At 39.8% G+C, this 15,424-nt stretch overlaps 1 protein-coding gene across 3 annotated transcripts in view; it reads right to left on the reverse strand.

The window, feature by feature from the left end:
* Positions 1 to 242: 242 nt before the first annotated feature.
* LOC124155558 (DE-cadherin) overlaps positions 243 to 15,424 on the reverse strand; it is a 51,858-nt gene continuing 36,676 nt past the window's right edge. For 2 of the 3 annotated variants that reach the window (XM_046529488.1, XM_046529486.1), the window contains 8 exons: positions 14,800 to 15,036; positions 9,853 to 10,091; positions 8,639 to 8,987; positions 8,128 to 8,229; positions 7,780 to 8,035; positions 7,056 to 7,322; positions 6,563 to 6,715; positions 243 to 2,585 (listed from right to left, as the gene is read on the reverse strand). In XM_046529488.1, the coding sequence (XP_046385444.1) occupies positions 2,443 to 2,585; positions 6,563 to 6,715; positions 7,056 to 7,322; positions 7,780 to 8,035; positions 8,128 to 8,229; positions 8,639 to 8,987; positions 9,853 to 10,091; positions 14,800 to 15,036 (1,746 nt within the window). In that variant the 3' untranslated portion in view covers positions 243 to 2,442. The remainder of the gene's footprint in view (positions 2,586 to 6,562; positions 6,716 to 7,055; positions 7,323 to 7,779; positions 8,036 to 8,127; positions 8,230 to 8,638; positions 8,988 to 9,852; positions 10,092 to 14,799; positions 15,037 to 15,424) is intronic. The other variant, XM_046529487.1, reaches the window with a different exon arrangement.

The raw sequence follows: 15,424 nt of genomic DNA on the forward strand, positions 1-15,424 counted from the left end.
AAATGCTGGGTGACTTACCTAGGGATGTGCAATAATCCAATAGAAATACCTGAAGTCACGAAATATTTGCATTTTAATGTAAAGTAGGATGCTTGAAAAAAGTAAAATTAATTTTTTCCATTGTTTATATTTATATATATTTATATACAAATTAAAAGTAGCACTTCAGTAGAAATGGCATTTCCTCTAAATCTATTTCACATTCTTTAGAAAAATTACTTTCACATAATAAAAGACAACCATGAAATACCAGCATTTATTCGTTTATGGATGAGAAATGAAATGGCAACACAAAACTCATCTTCCAAAATAATCATTATAAAAGGCATTACCATTTCAAAATTAACTTTCACATTAACATATTTCATTCATTCGCAATTATATTTAGCTAACTCCTTTCCGTTTTGTCCTTTGTGCATTATTTACTCTAATCACCAGAAATGAGATCTTCCTTTGACTTCAACAAACTCTTTCTTTGAGTCTTTTTTTCATTCATTTTGTTATTACATATTTTTTTATTTCATTGGACCCTATTCATTATTTTCTTGAAGAATTTGATTTTGCATACACACATCACATCTCATTACGCTTTGAAAATGAATATGTTAAAACAAAAAAGCTATGCACAAAGCTCTGATAGCATCTTTCAATCGTACACTGATCCAAATCCATAAATATGAACCGAAAACAAGATAACTCAATGCATAACATCATTTAAGTATAATCTTTTAAATAATAGTGGCAGTGACAATGATATGTAATGCCATATTTAAACTTAAAATACAACAATTCTCATGACATACAACAGATTATTCATTGCAAAGTTATTCCAAATTATTTTATCATTTACCCACAAAGTGAGTTTACACATACATGCATACAAAAACACACGTGAATCACAAATCCACAAAACCACCTAAGTTCACATTAGAGCAGTATGATTGAAAACAAAAGGCTATGAATAGTATCCTTTTTCAGTCAATCATTTCTTTTAGTGTACAACCATCAAATGAATTCCCAGACGGAAACAGTCGTGGGTTAAAAATCAAAATAAATATCAGAGGTACATTTTTGTGTACATGATTTTCAAACTACATCATTCATATTACTTTAGCAAGTTACTTTTGAAGACCGTTTTGCTGAAATTATCAAACAAATACCGAAATTTTCAAATTAGTAGACCTCTAATGCAGTCTAAGATTTTCCAAGTATTCAAACATTTTCTTAGAAAAATGAAAGATATGGCAGTACTTAACTGAGTCTTGCAGACTCTTGACATAGCAAAATTTTTCACAAATCAGTCGTGTATAATACTGGCATATCAGGAATGTCAAAAACTTTATCAAACAATATTGATTTCATCCTGTCATTGAAAAGCATTAAAAAAAAAACATGACCTAGGAGTCACTGTTATGGTAGTCATTAAAAAAACCTATAAGACAAGAACTAAATTTTCATCACTCGCATCAATGTTTCTTGGAAACTAAGCAAATAATCCAGAATATCTGATTCCTCTAAAAAAATAAGCTATACTTCAAAAAATTCCATATCAAAGCATGAAAAATGCCTTGTAAGATACACAATGCATAGCAACAACTTTTGCTAGACAAATAAAATTGGTTCATCAGCAGTAACAAGCCTTTTTTTAAATTAAACAGTCTCCGATTCCTACCTCAACCAACCACTAAGTCCACTTAAGTTTTACAGCAACATTGAAAAGATAGCACATTGAGAAAATATTCAACTCCAATGTATTCATTTTATAAAAGTGCCCCAACTTTCTTTGGCGTAAAAACCTAGCTGCTGTGAACGAGGAACAGGCTTGGAGAGGAGGTCAGAAAAAGAGGCCGTCTTGAACGAGTGGAAACAATAGAGCAGTTGAGAGTCCCAGCACAAAATACAACTCAAAACTTCACACTTCCAAATTAAGTACAACCTTTTCAAAACTCAGCCCAGCTCTCCACTTCCACTCTTACTCTGTCACAGTCTTGAGAAGAAAGAAGTCTTTTAAGTCATTTTTTTCATAAGTTCGTGTCGTAGCTCCTCACCTTTTCCAATATATATCACAGTATCCATGCCACAGGAGTCAATAATGCTTGGAGGATGGGTACAAACAGAGAATCTGCCCATTCTACTAGAACAGTTAAATCCGTCTCAGTCGGTGTACCCATTTTACTCACGACTCCAAGCAAGAAAACCCTGTTACCTCAAGGTTTGCCTCAAAAACGAGACAATGAGGCTATTCCTTTGGAAGTTAAGCAGCGACAAGTGACTGGAGATGAGACAGGAACATTAAACGCTCCATTGTGCGACATCACTCCAGTGAGCCAATCAACAGCAAACTGCACACATTTACACTTGGCATTTTTTTCTAAAACAGAAGTATTGTCTTTTGATTGCTTCGAATTATTAACCTCAGCTCATGAAGATGGAATGAATACTTTAACACCATGACTCAGAACCCATTTGGTTGTACTGATCCTCTTCCTCGTCACTGGAATGTTCACCATACATGTCTGCTAACTTTCGGAACCGAGGTCCAAAGCTGGATAGGTAGTCAAAGTTCAAGTCTCCCTCATCTGTACCTAGGTAAAGGTTAAATTTAGTTTGTCAGTTTATCTTTGCATGTTAATAGTTTGAAAATCACATTATGCAAGAGCAATGGGTGCAAACTATTATAACTAGATCTATTTTCAAGTTTTCATAAGAAACAGAGACAAAAGAATGTTTACCCACGAATTTAACAAAATTAAAATCCAGACCATCATCACAGGGAAAAATAGCAACAGGTGATTATCATGCAAGTAAAACTAGGAAGAATTTTCTCCTTCCAAATTTTGGAAATACATAAACTTGTCAATACGCAAATTTCATGGCAGGGAGCAACAGCGCATACTTTGTTTTAATTATCTGTCATGGCTCTTAAAGGTTCCCTCAGGATTCTGACTACTTGTTCTTATTTCCTCATTTAGAACTACCTTCGATTTTAATATTTTTCCCAGTGTAAATAACTATCACGTTGAATTCATTAAAGCTTTATTTTGATTTTTGTTGGTTTATTTAGGAATTAACACATTTTTGGAGATCAGAATCATAATCTTTTCATTGGTTTGCAGGTGTGACAACATTTTTAGTGCTGAAAATTATTTTTTTCTTGAGTGTTTGTAAAGGCATTATCGACAAATATGTCAGGTGGATTGTGGTTCCACAGCATATAATGAGTAGATTTGTACACATTCATGCTCATGAGCGCAATAATAAACCAAAGGTGGAAGTCACCATTAAAAAAGTCATTTGGCTCAGCTAAACGGCTGTAAGAAGTCGGGTATAAATAAATCAGGAGAAATATAAGATTAAAGACATCACATTACACAATAATGCTCGAGTATGATGATCATACTTCAATTGTATGACTAAAAGGTCAAGGTACTCACGTCATAATTTAAAATAATGTGATTGCGCCCTAATATACTGAATCCTGCTAGGAATGTCCACTACATTGTAACAAAATCACTACTATTCAATTACCAGTTTGTATTAATGAATTTAACATTTGATTTACAATTTTTCAGTTTGAAAAATAGAGTGAAAATTTAATTCCCAAAATTTTCACCATAATTTTCAATGAAATTTGCGAAAAATGGATAAAGGAGCGACTTTTTAAGAACGTTTTGGAATTAAGAACGTTCAGGAAGTAAGATCGTAATGCGCAAACCAGAAATAACATTGATAGTGTTTAACTTCAATTTCATTACTATTGAAGTACAAAGGCTTAAAAATAAAATTAAATAAAAAAAACGTATATTTCGAGTGAAAATGTAAATTATTATATTTTCCGTACGTAATTTTCTCAAAATTTTATACTAATAGTAGAAGTGAATATATTTTCATAAATGTTCGTTAATCAGACGTAAAAAGGAAAGACGCAACGTTGGAGTGCCGTAAAAAGTCGAAACTATTAACAAGATACATTAGTCTCACCCTCCAACCGAACTCCTTTAGATCATTATACATTTGTTGTTATACAAGGTATTCCAAGCCCTTTCCTCCACGTAATGAGGTAATTATTTGGCGTTTAAACACTCCAACTTGCTGCTTGAAGTTGTCGTAATATATACCCATCTATTAGAAAATACCACCCCATTTATTTTTCAATTTCACGTATATTTAAAATAAATATTTTCAATGTACGCCCTCATTTAAAACAAACCAGCCTAGCATTGATTTTGACCCCCAAACAAAGTTAATCAACATATCCTACTGGTAGTTTCATAGTCTCTTGTGCCAATAGAAGATGTAGAATGTACAAAGCCTTCGTACGAATGTTACTTGTAGAGTGAAGTGGCGTGACACTATTAGAAACTGCTTCCCACAGCAAAATAAGGGAAATTCACATGCCTAATGATTAATCTACGGTGAGCTATAACTAAAGCAACCTCGGGTTGTATCACTCACTGAGTGCGTAAACTTCTGATTGTTGTCGAATAGTTTATACAGGCAACTTTCCTGGACGAAATATTTTCGTGATGCGCCGTTAGCTTAATGCACCAGAATTCAATATCGGCCTAATAACTTCAAGCTGAATAATTTTAAGATACAATAACACATCTAGCCCAAGTTCCATAAATAAGTTTTTAAGGCAACGTCAGTTAAAAGTAGTTCCATAGAAATTGATAGTAAACAATGGGGACTCTCATACAAGCACTGCATATTTCTAAGTAAATTAGTTGCGCTCCCCATTTTTCACTTATCATCATTGAGGGAATTGTTTTTCAGTGAGGCCAACATTCCACAATTAAATGCAATAATTGCATTTGTCGAAAGAGCAACGGTTACTTCTCTAACGACGCCTACTAAATAACGCCCCTCGGTCCTAGTCACCGAGTCACTATTCATCTAACAGTGTTTTGGACTCTCTCGACGATTCCGCCACCCTCGTTTCCATCATCACGTTCCCCCGGCGTCAATCGCCGTCGTCCTCCGCGAACCCACCCGACGCACCCCTCAACCCTGCCGTCGCACGCGGACCTCCAGCGCTATAAGACCACCTAGCAAGAAAACTCTCCCAATTCTTTTTGCGACGAAAAGTTTTTTTCATAAGCAACCTCGCACACTTCATCGATCCCATTACTAGACTATTTAACCCTGCTTTACACGTAGAAATTGACTGCTCAAGCCGGCGACTATTACGCTCAACTCGTGGGTGTTTACAGTACTGCGAAGCACTATCACGGCACAATTCTGTTCTCAGTACTTTGCACTCGCTGTCCACACGCACACGAGGAGCATAATAGTGGACTACTGCAGCAGTCAACTCAGGCTAATATCTATTATACAGCTGTCGCACACTCCAATTAAATGGTAGCTCATCCATTTCGCGCGTTTTATTCCGCGATCTCTCCGAGAGACGTCCGTCCGCCAGCGAGCAACGATCTCAACTGCCTCACCTCCATTTCCCCTCTCCCCGTCGGATGCCCCCCTCTTCTCCCCACCAGCCCCCTCCCTCCCACACTTTCGTCGCCGTTCCTTCCCCGTCCCCCCACACCCTTTCAACTCCCCCTCCTCACGACGGCTCCTCAAGTTGGCTGCCCTGCGCGACTCATAACCCCGTCGCCGATGATCTCCGTATGCTTACGTGTGGTTCAAGGCTTCACAAAGGCAATCATCACATTTGTCGTAATAGCAATTGTTACTTCGCCAAAGACGCTTGCCATAACAACGCCCTTCAGTCCATTTAACCACTTGAGTCGCTCTTTATTGCTGTCATTATTTATTGGGCGCAGTTCCTTAATATGCCTTTTTTTCATAAATATTTTTGACGCTGGAAAACACTATGCAGTTAGCTATTACGGTTAACAATCACAACGGCAAACCGGATATTTCCCAGAGCCCACAATTTATAGAGCATAAAATGTTCCGTAAACTGCCAATAAAAGTACCTATTCCTCAATAAATAAATGCTATATGTACATTTAATTATTCAAAAACCATTTAGGCTATCTATGGATCACTTTCGCAGCACATAATATAATACTACGATAGCAATTCAAGAAACAATTTCAGTGAATTGTTTTGAAAGGTATTAAAAAAAAATATATTCATTGCATCTACTAAAATTATTACACACCGGAACTATGAGAAACCATGCCCTAGTTGGAGAAAACTACTCCTATAGACCATCACACTAATCATGTGAGATAAAGCGAAAAGAACAACACAAAGACGACAGGAATGGAACTTAAATTTAATTAATTTTGATCCGACGCACAAGCACCTCATTCCAACCACAATATATTAAAAATGACTAAAATTTAAACAAATTATTTAAAGATATGAGATCACAACAATAACTAACCAAACAAAAGATAATGAATAACATAAACCATTTTAAGAATATATCTTTTAATGCCACTAAAATATTTCCCACGCATAACGGGGGGATTAAAAATCTAATACAAGGAAATAAATACTAATTACTTCCTCAACTACTTAAGACACATGGAAGGATGAAGTAAGCTAAGTAGCAAAATTTAGGGATAACATTCAGGTGAAAAAGACTTACCAGAAGCCAAAGACGAGAGTGAGCCCGTGGAATTGCCATCCCCTTCGTAGGCATAATGGCGAACATCGTCGAAAGGATTGGTTTCAGGGTCTTTGTCCACTGCTGCCTTTTTGTCCACCAAGAAACCACATATATCAGGAACCTCATCCGGAGCTAAAAAAATGGAAATTTATGTTGAGTTATTACATTTTAAATTTGCATTTGTACAGTCCAAATTTATAAATCGAACGAGAGGTCTTCATCAAGGCTGAAAGCCGGGAAAACTATTACTATATTTCAGATAAAGCACTTCTTTATGAAAAACTCTCTGATCAGACGAGAAGCTCCAAATATTCCAGAACTTCCTTTGTACATTAACGAATATAATCATCAGTATTTTTTTTCTAAGCCATTGGAAAAAAATAACGAAGTGAGAGTTAAGAAATAGGGCCAGAAAAGACAATAAGTCTTCGCAGGAGTAAACTGGATAAGTATAATAAAAGAGAATGCTCACCTCTTCCGAGGGGTCTAGTCTCTTTTCGCGGGTCGTCGTCATCTTCATCGTAGCCTTCGTCGTCATCTCCCAGAGGGCCTCGCTTCCCCTTCATCAGTCCATTCATGCCCTGGTTCGGCAGCCTCAACACGTTCAGGTCGTACCCGGTCATATCGCCTTCGCCGCCGCCCTCATCCTCGTAATTGATGATCGTTTCCCGAATGTCATCGCTGTCCTTCAGCAAATCGTCTCTCTTCTTTCGATTGACAACCACAGCCAAAACCAGGACTGAGAAGAGAGAAAAAAGTTACCAGTTAAACAATTGCCAAAAGCTGTAACGGTAAAATAATTACGCATGAATGAAAAATATTTTAGACGTGTATGATGAGATTCAAAGCAAAATTGTTTGCACCACTCTTAATTAACATAAAAGCTCTTTCTGCACTGTCTTGCACATTGTATTGCTTGTTTTTAGGGCTCTTCCACAAACTGCGGGGTCAAACCCCGCCGAAATGTTGGACTATCATACCTCTATTACATCGTAACTATTCTCCCTCTCCTTCTCAACACAAGTTTCATTCAATGACCTCCGGAGACACAGAGAATTGACTCGAATGCATATTTTTCAAACGATGTTTTAAAGATATGATCTTCAGTGCACCCCCTCTAAAGTAACCTCCCTAAAATATTTTATCATGTTAACTCTCGAGTAGTGTAACGAGTGAAGCTTGGCGATGATACTTACTTAACAATATTGCGATGCACACCAGAATGGCAACCAGGAAGTTGGAATTGATTCCGAAGGAGACTGCTTTCGCTATTCCTCGGCTACAGCCTGGGATAGCATTTTTCGACAAGGAGGGGAATCCTAAATCATACACTCTTCCGTTCATTGTCAGATTTCTCACGCAGCCACTGTAGCTCCTCTTTGCTATTCCCGGGATGTGATTCCAGCCAAGAGTCCTACCCAACGTCACGATGTCAAATGTGACACCTCCAATCTGAAGGAGAGAAAAATGGAAAAAGGTGATTCATATTATCGAATCAAGGTAATTACCAAAAGTAAGATATATTTTTAAGAAACAATAATTACCTGAAGAGGTCCATTAACATTTAGGAACTCATTTGGCCCATTAGGGGTGGTAAGGCTAAGACAGGAACTCATTTGACAGCTATCAACCTTCAGCTCAATGCTCTGAAAAAGCAGAAATTGGATTAGTGAAAAATACTGGTTAACATTTAGCAAATATACCGTATTACATTTATAATTATTATTATACATATTGCTGCAAGTAGGCTACTGCCTGGTGACAGCGTCAAACTATTAATTTCGTAGCCCGATAGGGGCATTGAATATGTTGTATCCCGTTTAACTATTCATGTAAATTTATCCAGCGAGAAATAACATAAAACAGTTTAGTGAGACTAGCACAACGAATGCGTAGAGAGCACACTTTCTCGTGCTAAACCGCCCGCCCGCACCGTGCACCCGCACCTCCCGCTTACCCTGGCGGGTATTAAATAAACCCCAGACCCCCTGGTATTAGTTGCGCCTAAACCCCCCCCCCCTAGCCTTAATTCCTAGCTGCGCGCATGGCACTCACCATATTCGTCCATAGAATGTCGATCCGATGTGGCTTTCCATCCGCCAGCTTAATCTGCCTCTGCTCTACTTTGACAGTTCCCGACCCATAATCCATGAGAACGCGAGGGTAGCCATCGAACAGTTCCAGGGCCATGAAATCTTTCACTCCGAGGGAAGTGGCCGCGCCGGTGGTCGAGACGGGTCCCACGTAGAAGACCAGCCCACTCTCCTGAAGGGTGGACAGCTCGAGGGAGAGATGGGAGTCGGCACACGCCTCCAGGGTCGGGTACAGCGCCCAGCCATCGCCATTGAATCCGACATCAAGGGATTCACAGAAAGGACCCTCGAACCCTTCAGGGCACTCACAGCTGAAACAAACAAGGCCAAAGTGAAATAGGATGCAGGAGTGGGTCAGAGCCGAGAGAGAATTTTCCTCACTCAACAGTTTCGAAAATTCGGACGTAAACCTACCGCTCGACTTGTCTTTAATACGACGGATTGCACATTAAAACTTAAGCAATCACCTCGAGGTTTTCAGGGTACTTACAATTAGAGTATATACAAGGTGGAGAAAAATTGTCTCACAAAATTGAAACCCTGGATAGCTGATTCCAGTAGGAACTAAAATTACTGATGATGTTCAGGTCGAAAACGCACATTTTTTTAAAGCTACACAATCTTTCAGGCAAGGCAACTCATGACTTTGATTGCTTTGCCTGCCGGAGAACGCGTTGTATCCACGGCTTCAGGCAACAGGGCAAACTCGCGGCCAATCGGAGCGCTACGCTCAAAGTTTCTGTAGCTTACTAATGATGCGTTTTCGACCTAAACATCATCGTTCATTTTGGTTGCTACTGACATCAACTGTAACAGGGTTAAAATTCCGAGCCATAGTTTATCTTTACCCTGTATAATATAATCCAACCGAAAATTCAATGAGTTCTCTTGTACAAACTGTTTGAAGAGGAGTCCACCCATACCCCTTCAACCCAAAAACCCATCCCTCTTTCCACTGACCAGCCCATCAAAATCCAATGGACAAGGAAGAACAAGAGATAATCATCTTCTTCAAAAAAGCTTAACCTGAGATTTGAACCTGGGACCCTTCGATAGGCAAATTAGCGCACAACAAACTAGACTTCCGCGCTCTATCAACCTTGATAAAGACACTAATTTGTTGCTATACCGAGGGGTCAGCACTTGTGAGATGGAGAGTTAAGCAAAAGGTCTTACCCATGGCCAACAGGAGTTCCTCCGTTTAAGCATATCACTTCGGGATGAGAAGGCAAGCAGGTACACAACGGATCCACAACAGCATTCACACCAACAAAAGACGTCAAGTTGGTGTACACCGCCCAAGGCTCCGAGCTCTTATTCAGAAAGTTGACGCAACTCGCCTCGCAAGATGCCTTCTCAACAATACACTCGTCAATGTTCACCATTTGAATCTCTACCCCCAAGGCTTTCTCCAGCTGAAAAGAATTTTTTTTCTTATTAGTCCTCACGCAAAGTCACATAACGTTAATGCCTAGCAGCATAAACTAAAGGATAGAAACCTGAGATCAGATTCCATACCTGTTCAAATACATCAACACATCATATCTATATACTAAATAATTTGAGCTTTCAACTAAACTGAAGAGAAAATGTAAACGCAATGTATTAGCTAGTGTACTCTATCACGGGTTTAAAAAAAAATGTAAGCATACATTTAGGTGTCATTCAGAAATAAATCTCAATAATACTTGCAATCAAAATTTTATAAAGATTCGTGAAATTCAATGAATATTGACAATAAATAATGTGCAGTAGCAATTTAAACTAGGGGCATAGGTAGTGGCTAGCTTCCCTTTAATACGTTAGTAGGGCAACATTATTTATTATAGTATTCTACCGATTAAGGTAGGTTTCCATGGAGTATTCGAGAAGCAATCTGGGAGCCTCCCTTTCCTTCCAGCACTGCCTTCTTTAATTCACTGTAAGGCCTACTCTCTTTCAATCTATCTAAAAAACCTATTCTTTTCCTTCCCCTCCCTCGTTTACCCAACATTCTACCCTCCAACACCATTTTCAGCATCCCCTCACCACTAAGCACTAACTCCATCCATACCTTCTGTCTCCTGCGCATCTCATCTAAAAGCTGCCTCTCCTCGCCAACCATATCCAGCACTTCGTCGTTCCTTTTCCTCTCCGTCCATTTCACCCTCTCCATTCTTCTCCATACCCACATCTCAAATGCCTCCAATCTTCTCTCGTCTTCTTTCCTCAGTGTCCACGTTTCCGCACCGTAGAGAGCTACACTCCAAATCAAACTCTTCACCAGCCTTTTCTTTAAACTCTTACACAACGATCCTCTCAGAAGCTCCTTCCTGTTCATGAACGCCTCCTTCGCTAATGCTATTCTCTTCCTGATGTCCTTACTACTGTATCCGTTTTCCTCTAACGTACTGCCTAAATAGTTGAATTGCTCCACCTGCTCAAGTTTTTCACCACCCACCTTTATCTTGAGTCTCACATTCCTTGCTCGTGATGCTTTACAAAACAGCATAACCTTAGTTTTCTTGTGATTAATCCTCATCCCATACTCCTCGCAACGTTCGTATAACGCATCCACTAGAGCCTGAAGCCCCCTCGCTGACTGACTGATCAACGCTTGGTCATCCGCGAATCTCACTGATTTGAACATCATTCCTCCCACTTTTATCCCAGCTTCTAACTCATCCCACGCTTCCCTTACCATCTCTTCAGCGTACACGTTAAAGAGCAGCGGCGATAGAGGACAGCCTTGCCTCACACCTCGGCCAATGCTTGCCCACCCAGATTCTCCGTCCGCTATCCTCACTTGCGCAGTCTGGGCCATATACAGATTACGAATCAGTCGTCTATCCCTCCAATCTACACCCATTCTCTAGAGAATATCCATTAGCTTCACCCAGTTCACCCTATCAAACGCTTTCTCAAAATCCACGAAACACGCATATACGTCCTGGTCATATTCTAGCCTCCTCTCCACGAGGGACCTCATTATTGCTATTGCATCACGAGTTGACTTCCCTTTTCTGAAACCAAACTGATCTTCGCCCAAATATTTGTTTGCCCTCGCCTCCATTCGTCTGTTCAATATCCTCAGTACTACTTTCGCCGCATGCGATATTAGGCTGATAGTCCTATAATCTCCGCATTCCACAGCTTTCTTCTTCTTCGGAAGCGGAATTAAAACCGTCTTCACGAAATCTTCCGGCCAATATCCCTCCTCGTAAATCCTGCGCACTAGTTCGAAAAACCTATTCTTACCTTCCTTCCCTAGATTCTTCAGAAGCTCACACGGGATATTGTCCACGCCTACTGCTTTCCTAGCCTTCATATCACGAAGTGCTCTCTCTATTTCTGAATCTAATATCCCCGGCCCAAGATTGTCCTCCTCCACTGCACTTTCCTCCTCTAGAGTCAATCTCTCTGGTCTGTTCATTCCGTCATACAGGTCCTCCACGTATTCCTTCCACCTACCCTGTACCTCTGCTCGCTCGGTTAGCATCCTCCCATCCTTAGCCTTAATTTTAGACATGGTTTGTCCTCTTTTGCCGCCCGATAGCGACTTAACTTTGGCGTACAACGCGCCTACTTCTCCATCCTTCTGGAACTTTTCCATTTCCTCACATTGTGTTTTCCACCAAGCCTCCCTTGCCCTCTTAGTTTCACGTCGTAATCGATTATTCAATTCCCTATACATTCTTTTGCCCTGTTCTGTGTCCACGTTCTTCCACTTCCTTCTCTCCTCCATTTCTTTTACCATTGCCTCCGTTATCCACGGCTTCTTTATCCTTCTACTGTCCACGTAGCCAATTGACTTCTCCGCCGCTTTGACTATTCCCGTTTTAATATTATCCCATCTTTCCTCGACAGTCTTGGTGCTGTCAATGTCCCGCATACTAATGTCCACTAGTTCCTGATATTCTCTCCTCATGCTCCCTTTCAGGGCTTCTACGTTCCATTTCTTCGTCTTCCTACTCTTATAAGTCTTTTGAATCTTACGTTGCATTTCATGAGCACTAGATTGTGGTCCGAATCCGCATCCGCTGCAGGGAAGCTGCGCGAGTTTTTCACACTGTTCCTAAACCTCTGTCTTACCATAATGTAGTCTATTTGATATCTCCCCGCATCCCCTGGACTTTTCCACGTGTACCTTCGCCCTTTATGATGATTGAACCACGTGTTTGTGATGAATAATTTGTTTCTCCTACAAAATTCTGCTGCTTTCTCTCCCCTGTCGTTCCGTTTTCCTAGACCAAAATCTCCTATTTCGTTTCCATCCCTGCCTTCCCCGACTGAGGCGTTCCAGTCCCCCATTACTACCAGATTTTTCGTACCCGGTGTGTCTCTAATTATTTCCTCGAGCTGTTCATACACCTCATCTACTTCTTCCTCCCTATGATTGCTAGTGGGCATGTAAACTTGGACCACCACAAGGTTGGTGGGCCGCGCCTCAATTTCTACCACCAGAATCCTATCGCTTACCTGGTCTATACCTACCACACGCTTACCCATCTTCCCGTTTAGTACTAAAGCTACCCCCCGCTGGCCTTCTTCTTAGGGCAACATAGAACTTCAATACTAACATTTAATTTATAATTTAAAAAATGTATACCGACCCATTCCTCGCAACTTCACACACTTCATGCACAATACAAGCCACAATTTATAAAAAAAACATAAAAAATGCAATATGCAGACTCAGACAATAACACGCCGCTATCGTCCACAGAGAAAAAATATGGGCTAGTTTTAGACTGTGCCGAAACCAAAATTTACTATCTCAGTACCTTTTCACTCAATTATTATCCTTATTCATCACATCATAATGGCATGAAAAACAACATAGTGCTCCAGCAGGGATCCCGCGAGAATAAAACCCTTAACAAAAGTGATGAGAAGTAACGAAGTAAAAGTAATGAAGTCACTGTTAACGATTACATCTTTGGTAATTTTGACTTGTAATAGATACGTTTTTTAATATTTACTTGTTAACTACCCGAAGGTCGTAAGAGTAATCCTTTTAATAATTTTAGACATCAAAAGTGAAATTTTGAATTCCACGCGCGCTGATCGAAACTTGATCCAGCTACATCATCAAAGGGGTAAATTTTGATAGAACTCATTAATTTATGGCTAAAGTGCATAAATCATACACTTTAATTATTATTTTATGTAGTGGGATAAAATAAATATTTACATTCTGGCTTGCATGTCAGTATTCCCCGTTTGAGAAAATATTGATAACGATTGCATCATGTAAAGTAGCAATATTTCAAGTTATTGCAATCGTAATCCTCCCCACTCCTTTTTCACAGAGTACTTTGAAAGCGCAACTGAGCCCAAATAAATTTTTTCAGCACTTTTGCTACTACCACCTGAAGGCTAGGCGTATTAGACTGGACTACCCTGAGAAGGGAAGGAGGAAAAGAGGCAGGAGTTGCCAACGCGATAATGAGCTCGACGGCGCCTCTAAGGATGGGATAAGAGGGGCAGGATGGAAGAATTTATCGCGCTGTCACTAAGGCGACATGAACTACCACTAGCGACAGCAGAATTGATGTTTCTAACGAAAGGGAACACCAACCTTTGAGAAGTATAATTCAGAGATTTTTCTCTCGATATCCATTTCTCGGTATTATCGGTAGCATAGAGGTCATTATTTCTACCCTACACACATTGAAAACTATTATAATTAAGAGAATTCTAATGGTTGAGGTACGTTTATATGGAGAATTTTGTAAGCTCAGTCTGCCAAAATTGGACCCATCTCGCAATGAATCCCAGTTATTTACACGTATATGTATTATTAAATGCATTTAATATGCACATTTAATTGTTATCATAGTATTCTACCGATTAAGGTAGGCTTCCATGGAGTACTAAAGAAGCGATCTGGGAGCCTCCCTTTCCTTCCAGCACTGCCTTCTTCAATTCACTGTAAGGCCTACTCCCTTTCAATTTAATATGTATCTATAAATTCCATTATCTTCCTTCCCCTTCCTAGCTTACCAAAAATTCTGCCCTTCAACGCGGACTTAAACATCCCCTTCCCGCTCAGTACTCCCTCCATCCAAATCTTCTGTCTCCTCTAATACGATATGTCATTTTTTCCAGAGAAACGCATAAGGAAAGGGACGAATTTCCTACCTCTGGCAAATGGTTGGATGTCATGCTGTTGACCTTCTCGGCATGATAATAAGGCGATCCGTGGGCCGAGAATCGGACGTCGAGGAGCACGGGTGGGTCGCTCGGCGAGTGGAAGTAGTGCGAGGGCGGCAGCGGATGATGCAGCGAGTGCAAAACCGTGAACACGTCCACGTTATTGCGGCTCACGTTGAAAATGGTCGCCAGCTTGCTTTGAAGAATGTCTTTCTTGCTGACACCCTGAAAATGAGACAAAAGGACATATTTACTCCGCACTACGTTCAGGGATGGTATCACAAAATATTGCGTCAGGATCCAATGGGGGTTTTTAACACTTTTGGCCAAAGTGTCCATTAAAATAGACATGGGTTTTAGAGGATTTCAACCTCTCCAAGTGCATACTTGTCCATAATTTTGGACATATAATTTGGACCATAAAATTTACTTCGCAAAAAATAGCCAATCTTTTTGGCGAAGGTGTGCACGACAAAATAATTTAGGTTAAGTAGCAAAATGAATAATTTTGATAAAAAAAATCTGACTGGAAAGGTTAATTGACCTTAACTACATACATATCAATTAAACAACTGTGATGAAATTCTTAATGAAGTGATAAGGTGACATTTGA

The sequence above is a fragment of the Ischnura elegans genome, chromosome 3 (genome assembly GCF_921293095.1).
Source record: "Ischnura elegans chromosome 3, ioIscEleg1.1, whole genome shotgun sequence".
Classification (NCBI taxonomy): Eukaryota; Metazoa; Arthropoda; class Insecta; order Odonata; family Coenagrionidae; genus Ischnura; species Ischnura elegans.